The sequence below is a fragment of the Podarcis raffonei genome, chromosome 7 (assembly GCF_027172205.1).
Source record: "Podarcis raffonei isolate rPodRaf1 chromosome 7, rPodRaf1.pri, whole genome shotgun sequence".
NCBI lineage: Eukaryota > Metazoa > Chordata > Lepidosauria > Squamata > Lacertidae > Podarcis > Podarcis raffonei.
In genome coordinates, this window is record NC_070608.1 from 29,633,796 (window position 1) to 29,642,078 (window position 8,283).

The window sequence follows — 8,283 nt, forward strand, 5'->3', positions numbered from 1 at the left end:
TGGGGAAACCCAACCAGATGGGCAGGATATAAATAACAACAACAACTTCTTCTTCTTCTTCTTCTTCCTACTACTACTGCTACTACTACTACTACAGTATTATTATATCAGAGCCAGATTGAAAACTTGGGAAACCTTAAGAGCCTCGTGGTACCTAAATGCAAATAAGACTATTATTATTATTATTATTATTATTATTATTATTATTATTAGCCTGGATAGTTGGTTAGAGTGTGGTACTGATAATGACAAGGTTGTAGGTTCAATCCCCATATGGGACAACTGCATATTCCTGCACTGCAAGGGGTTGGACTAGATGATCCTCAGGGTTCCTCCCAACTCTATAATTCTATGATTAGCTTTCATGGGCTGCTGTCCATCAGAATCGAGGCTGGTCAACGTTATTCGCATTTTACGGATTTTTAGGGTTTGACCCCACCCAACCCCCAAATTGTTGCATTAGGAAGAATCTGGATTCGGGAACCCGAGGTGGAAATCCAGCAGGATGGTTTAATATTGCTTTATACGGAATACCTAATTTACGCGATTCTTGCTTCGTTGAGGGGTACAATGAATCCAGCGTTATGTTAGAAAAAACTGAAAAATAAACGTAAATATCCAGCAATATTAAGGATACCAAGACACAAGACACAAGATACCATGACGTCTTGCTTTAGTCATAAAGCTTACAATAGGCATGACTACCAAACAGCGTGCCTTGATTAATCCTTCGCTTTACATGTATAGATTCAAAAACCAAAGAGATCCCTCGGTAATTAATGTGTCATTTTAAATTGCAATGGCAAGGAAGATTCCTACTGATCAACGGTGGTCATGAGAGCAGTTATGTCATGAACCCCACATGAGTCACCGCGTGTACCTGCAATGATTGACAGCACAGTGCAAAGTATGCTTGCTCAGAAGGAAAACCCTCACATCTAGTGGGGTTTAAGGTAGACTCTAAGTTATAGTTACTTAACTGGAAGCAACCCTCACTGAAATAATTGGGCTCTTACTAATAATAATGCAAAACTAGACATACCTACTCAGAGGTAAAGCCCATTAAGTTTACTCCTGGGTAAGTGATATAGTAGTAATTTATACTGGAAGGTCTCTGGAAGTTTTGAAGAACTTTAAAACAAAATAAAAAGTAGAATATAAAACCATTTTTTAAAATTGCGGTTGCAAATCTACGCACGTTTACCTGGGAGTAAGTCCCATGGAAACGGGCAAGACTTGAATAAGAGTAAATGCGCTGCGCGCGCGCGCACACACCAAAAAAATTACATCAGAAAGGGGGCAGACGTCACGTGACAGCGGGTAGGCGCGGCTCCTACACAGAGCCCGGCCCACCTATCTCTCAAGCTCCGCCTCTTCGATGACGCCCAATGGGCGGTCTTTGGGATACCACGGCTCGGTAGGAGGGGCCGAATTTATCCTTTTAGAGCCGCCGGAACATGGTGGCGGGGCGCGCATGCGCCGTGCACCAACATGGCGGAACTGGAGATTGGACAGCACTGTGAAGTGGAGGACTGCGGGCAGCTTGGTAAGGAGCCCTTGAGCGGCAGGGCAGACCATGGGACTCTCCGTGGCGGGGGAGGGGGAAGTGCATCTTCATGGTGCCACTTCTGAGTCTCAGGTTTAAGCTCTGAGGGGCGAGTTGGAATTGGACGAAGAAGCACCACCATGGAGATTCGAGGGTAGAGCGGCTTCATGCTCCTACCCTTCCGGAAGTGTAGACTAATGTACTGTTCTGGACCTTTTTGCTTCTATGGGTGTGGAAGGCAAAGAGGAGGAGATAGTTGACAGTAACCAAATTAAGGGGCGTGGCTCTTTCCAGAAGTGGGCGTGGACTGTTGCTTGGTAGCCAGTGGAGTTTAGCAAGGACTCTGGTTATCACTGAAGGCAAAAAGGTGTTTATCCTGTGGCCGATTTGCTTAGATAGAAAAGGACATGCGCTAGAGCTCACGTCTGCCAGGAGAGTAGTTATCTTTTATTTAAGTTTTATTTTATGGTCTTATCACAAAATGTAGCTTGCACTCAATATAAAACCCTTTAATCAAGAACGGCCAGTCCTAGTGCTTTATTAAAGGAAGTTGGAGACTTACAGCAAATCAGTCCGCCAGTTCTTCTGGCCTTTGCAGATGCAGGACGGACTTCGCAGCAAGGAGATGGCTAGCCCGCGCCCAAGCAAAAGTGTCTACGTTCTTTATACACAAAGCAGCATGTGTCATTTCACTTGACCCAAACCTTACAAATGGCTCCCCTTTCTGGGCTCAGAGCCCAGCACTCCAAGCCCACAGATAAGGATAACAGCAAAGCCAGCCAATTAACTTATATAAAAGCAAGTGAATGTAAACATATATGAGCTCATTGCTACGACAACTTCCAGTTAACTCTGGGGTTATCGTGACTACCAAGATGGCATTAGCAAAGCTTCCAGAACAGTTCAGCTTTGGTTCAGCACAGGTGCTGATTGACATATGAGATTATCTGTCTTATTTTTGTCACTGTCTTATTATTGCACCTGTAATATATATATAGATATGAATTCATTTAAATCACTTCTACAATGCTTTACATTTCCAAAAACAGCTCTCTACAACCTCTCTTAAAAGATCAAATGAAATATTACAAAATACCCACACACAAAAATTACAAATGAAAGTGAGATACAATAAAGATTTGCGTTTAAAACAACACGAGTAACCTAAACAGAAAAGTAAAAATATCAAAAATTCATTTGAGTGTTATCTTTTTCATTTTAGATTTTCTCCCTTTTGTCTGTGATGGCTGCTCAGGAGTCTTCTGGTAAGAAAGAATTTATGCTACAATCCTGACTCCCCAGATATACAACATCCTAATCTCTCCCTGCAGGAATATTCTTCCCTGCACTTTAAACTGACATAGATGACTTGACCCAGGCATATTTATTTATGGGTGCTGAGGGATAGCCCTGCTGGCTTAAGTCAAAACAGCAAAAGCAATGTCAGAGTAAATGCCCCAAAGGGCATGTCAAGGGTGAGAATGGGAGTGGTGTGAGAAGAATAGACAAAGTTGCACTGCATTCTAACTCACTTTGTTCACTGGTCCTGCCCACAAAGCTAAGTATAACATATCAAAAAAATGCAGGTGTAACTAAATTCACCCCATGGGAGACAACGGAAGGTCAGAAAATGAAAGCTTACACTGTCAGCCACAATCTGGTCTTGATCCACTGGCCAGGAGCAGTTAGGATGCAGGAGATGCACTGACTTAACTGCCTTCTGGAATATCTGTCTGTTTAGGATTGCTCTGCTCTTCTTATTTGTATAGCACCATTGTGGCACTTAAAAGAAACAAAAGAACAGTAATATATATGAAATAGTCCCAACCCTGAGGAAGTTAAAATCTGTAGTTGAATCAGAGATGGAGAACCTGTCACCCTTGAGATGCTGTTAGATTCTCAGCTCCCATCAGCCCAGCCAAAATGACCTCTGGTCAGGGCTGGTAGAAGTTATAATCTAGTTATATCTGGAAGGCTACAAGTTCACCATCCCTGAATCAGACATTTGGATGGATGGGCTGCAAAACAACATGGCTAACAAATAAACAGAGAGAAGAGAGGAATTGCAAAAATATGCTTTGTTCAATTGAAGCTGTAGCGTTCTTGATTAGTTTTGCTGAGATAACTTTTCAGAAAAAATGTGCCAAGTCTTTTTTTGTTCTCCTGTTAATTCACAAACTAATGATATGTTGGTCTTTATTTATTTGTAATTTTAAGTCTTCAGCACAGAAGTCGGGCTGCTCATGGTTGTTCTGAGGTAAGTTGATAATTTTTATCATCTGTAGCATTCAACACCTCTGGAATATTTTAATTAACAGTGAAGTTCCCTTAAGCTCATTCTGAATAATTTTGCAAGCAATTCTTTGTAAGTTTTCGTTCAGCAATTCATATGATCTTTTTGCCAAATTATGTTTTAATTGTATGCTTGTAGATCACCTTGAGACTTAGGTAAATGGATTGGCTTAGCACATGATCCAAACCAGAGTTCATGGTTTAGCTCTCCCAGATAAACCACAAGCCATAATGCACAAGACAAACATTGGTTACAACTTGTGGTTCATCTGAAAACAGCTAAACCGCAAACCTGGGTTCAGATGGCATGCTAAGGCAAACATGGCTTAGCTAAGTGCAGGGCAGCACCAAAATAACTGTGTTGGAACAAAGCAGCTGTAATCTCTTCCAGAGTCTGCAAGCTCTCATGTTCACCTTGACTCATAATATGTCTTAGCATGTCATGCAAACCAGACCATTCTCTGCCTTTTCCCCCTAGGTTGCTTAGAGAGTATTTATTATTTACCTTAATTTGTGAATTGGTTGCTTTTAGTTGCTGTTATTCTTTTATGGTGTCCTTTTTCCTGCTTATAAGTTACTGATAAATCATAGGCATATAGTGAGCATGAGCACTTACGTATTTTAGATTAATGGCTTCTATTAGTTTATTAGGAGTAACTTCCTGGACATGTTTTATTCTACTCAGTCTCTTTCCACCTGGCATTTAGCAAAAGTGGTCTTATATTAAGAACATAATATCTTCTCTCTTTATTAAGAGAGAGCTACTAAATAGCTGTGATGAATGATGGAGAAAATGCCCAGTTATGTTTCAATAGAATTCAGGATGTGTATTTGTAAGTAACATGAATTTCCTTTGAAATTGTCTTAGGCAAATCTAAAAAGTGGGGAGGTGAAACCAGATCACCACAAATCTTTCTTGTGCACATATAAAGGTTGTGATGGAAAAGAACTTGTACCTGTGTTGTGCCCTTCCTGTGGAAAGCAGTTTTGCTTTCGGTGAGCAAATTAATTAATCTAAGCAACCTCACTCCTCGTTTTTCATTAGCTTGTAGACTAACTACTGAGAGTTTCTTCATCTCTTGTTTTCAGTCACCGCCATGAACTGGACCATGAATGTGAAAAATTGGAAATCCCTAAACCTCGCATGGCTGTTACCCAGCAGCTTGTTAAAGATATTGTAGGTAGGTACAGTAAGACTTGCTAAAAATACAGTTTTCTGCTGCAGAATGTATGTGACTGTATGTAGACTCCTCCTTTCCTGGTGTGGGGACATATTGAAGAAACAGGGTAGCATTGGAGCCAGTAGATAAAGCACCCCTGGAATGCCCCATTTTACTTTTATTGCTATTGGAACACTGACAGCACAGGTTTCTACACCCACGGTGGTAAGACTTCTTAGGGCAGGCTTCCTTTGCTCACGGACCTCCCTCTCCATGGCCGAGGTCCCTAGGATGTCTTTTCAGGGGCCATAGGATTGTGGCCTTAATAAGGTTTCTGATACAGAAAGAGAATAAGAGAGGCTAAGTTTTTCATATTTCATATTGTGTCCTGAAAGTAAGGCTGGGTCCTGCAACTTCCATCTACTTGCTACAATTCCTAAAAGTAATTGACTTGTCCTGTTTTTCTGTGTTCTTGAGCTATGTCTGGGTCTACATCCTATGAGAGTTAAGTGGAAATCCTATGCAGGAATAAGTCGTTCTGTGCTAGCAAGATATAATGAAGGAGTGGAACCACTTTCATTCCCACAAGTTCTCAACTGTAATTGAGCAGTAATTTTTTTATTGCGTGAAACCATCCCTGAGACAGACCTGTGGGATCAAGTTGGTTCCTTCATATCTGAACTCCCCTGAACATCTTCAGTTCTATATATTGGTGTGGCCCATTCTCAATGACACATGTTGATTACTGGCAAGCATATAGTACTCAGAGGTCGGAGAAAAGGTTCCATCCTATGTACACAAACAAGAGAAGGCTGCACGTTGTTCCAGTGCACCCGTTCTGAAGAAGCTTTAACATTCATGCTGGTGCATATTTCATTTTTAGCAAAATGAGAGGGACTGGTGATAGCTACTAAAATGAGTCCATGCATAAATCTCAGATTCTAAGAAAGAAGCCACAGTGAGTAAAAGAGGCAGAGGAGCAAAGAACAGCGAAACAGCAGCAAAGGTGGCCCTAATGAAACTGAAAATGCATGCATCTGGGGATAAGTCCTTGGTGCAGGTAAGTCACGTTCATTTGTCTCTAAACACCATACCTATTTGTAGTTACTCCCATATTTAGTGAAGCAAAAGTGATCTCTGTACTTCTGCTATTGTGTTTGTTCAGGGTTTTCTAAAGTGGAATGCAAGTGTAGGAGAGTGTTGTCTACTACACTGTCCTTGTAGAGCAATTTAAATAACTGCAGGACCTGAAGGAAAGAGCAATGAAGCCCCATTAGTAAAATCTTCTTTCCACAGGGACTGTACATGCAGCAGCATTGTATATTAAACTCTGTACAAATGTAAAATATGGTATAGGATGGAAACACCTGGAATTGTGGGGAGAGTGAGGTAAGTAGATTCTAGATTGCTGCTGGATAGTTTTAGTGAATTTGTATCCTTGTCAACTGAGGTCCTCAAAACTCTCAATGATATTTAACTAATATTTGTATTTTATTTTTATTTATTAAATTTGCAAACCGCTCCACCCCTACCTTTTTTTTTAGTTTCAATCTTTATTGAAAGTTCAAAAGGTACATAACCATACATGTACCAACATGGTGAGACACAAAGAGAGAGAGAGAGAGAGAGAGAGAGAGAGAGAGAGAGAGAGAGAGAGAACCCGTGCATAAGGGAAAACAAAAGGGGGTGGGGACCCAAAACTGTATATTTTACAAGTTTGTTATTGTACTTCACCAGATCTTAACCTATTACAGTATTTGTAAGAATGGATTCCGAATATCATTGAACTTGTCCATGGCAAGTCTCCGTTTATATGCAAGTTGTTCATGTGTTGCAAGTTTGTGTAAGTCTTCGATCCAATTGTAGAAGGGAGCCACATTTTTATTTTTCCAATTCATTAGTATCAGTCTTTTTGCTATGGTAAGGGCACGGAGAGTCCATTTGTATTGTCCTTTGGTGAGGTTCCATGTGCTGGGTTCAAGAGGATATTTTGCTCTGTAAATGTAAGGTCGTTCCGTACAGTTCTGTTGATGGTTAGTTACCTTCTGCCAAAAGTCTTTCCATATCGGACAATGAAAAAAACACATGTTTTAGAGAAGCATTATCCCTATTAACGCACCCCTATACCTGTAGATCTCAGGGTGGTTCACAACATAAAATCACAATATAAAAAAACAGAAAATACATAATAAAAACAAAAACATCCCAATAACCCCCTCTTTCTACAACACATTTTTAAAGCTAATAAAAATGAAATGAAACCATCCCAGCTAGAGCAAGAGTAGGGACCTGATGTTTTCTTTGCCTGCCTGTCTCATGAACAGCTGGTGGTAGTGGCATTGGGGAGGGTGCATTCTGTGTATGTTGTTTTTTACAATTGGAGGATATGTTGTTGTTTTTTTACCTTTTCTCTCTGGTTTACCTGGCCCTGATTCTTTGTAGAGTTCCTTTCTGAGGAGTATGTTCCTTTCTAAAGGCACATCAATGCCATTTTCTATTGCAGACAGAGAGAATCTACTTCCAAGTGTTTTTACCTAAAGAAAGTAAGGAGAAAAGCAAACCCATGTTCTTTAGTAGTAACTGGAGCATTGGTAAAGTGATAGATTTTGCCGCTACCTTAGCAAACCTTAAGAATGAGAACAACAAAACCACAGCTAAGGTAAATCAACTACAGCAACTATTTTTTATCGTTCAAATATTTTTAATTTCCTTAGAGAGCTGCAAAATAACAACAGGGTATTCCCCCCCCCCCTTTTCTCTGGATTTTCAGAAATTACGACTCTGCCACCCGGCATCTGGAGAAGCTTTGCCTTTGGACCAGACACTAGCATCTTGGATAAGCAGCAGAGAATCCCCACTAAATAATGGTGGAAATGTGATCTTGGAATATCTTGATAATGAAGTCCATTTTCTAGAAAATGCAACTTCATATATAGAGTAGTCGTGAAAAACACTCTGCATGTGATTGTCAGGCCTAACAAAAGTCTGTTTATAGTTTCATCATGTGTTATTTTTATCACCTACATGAAGAAATTTAATAAATTCTGATTTATGTCCATTTCAAAGTAGTCCAAGGAATTACTCATAAATGCACACTCCTCAGTTGATGCGTTTTAGGGCAATGGGAGAAGTAGAGCTTGTGCAAGCCCCGCCCCCAATCGAATTATAATACTGAAATGATCGTTGCTTGTCAAAAGAATCCTTTAATTACAGCTGTTATGTCACTGGCAGCACATTTGGATTTCAAGATTCTCGCTAAAAGCAAAGAGAATGTGATAAGAGTCA

At 40.4% G+C, this 8,283-nt stretch overlaps 1 protein-coding gene across 1 annotated transcript; it reads left to right on the plus strand.

The window, feature by feature from the left end:
• Positions 1–1,415: 1,415 nt before the first annotated feature.
• ZFAND1 (zinc finger AN1-type containing 1) lies at positions 1,416–8,053 on the plus strand. The gene is made up of 8 exons (XM_053395763.1): positions 1,416–1,546; positions 2,769–2,811; positions 3,764–3,803; positions 4,707–4,834; positions 4,928–5,019; positions 5,937–6,058; positions 7,502–7,657; positions 7,769–8,053. Exons 1-8 carry the CDS (start codon positions 1,492–1,494, stop codon positions 7,937–7,939), a joined length of 807 nt encoding a protein of 268 aa, XP_053251738.1. The 5' UTR covers positions 1,416–1,491; the 3' UTR covers positions 7,940–8,053.
• The last annotated feature ends 230 nt before the right edge of the window (positions 8,054–8,283 follow it).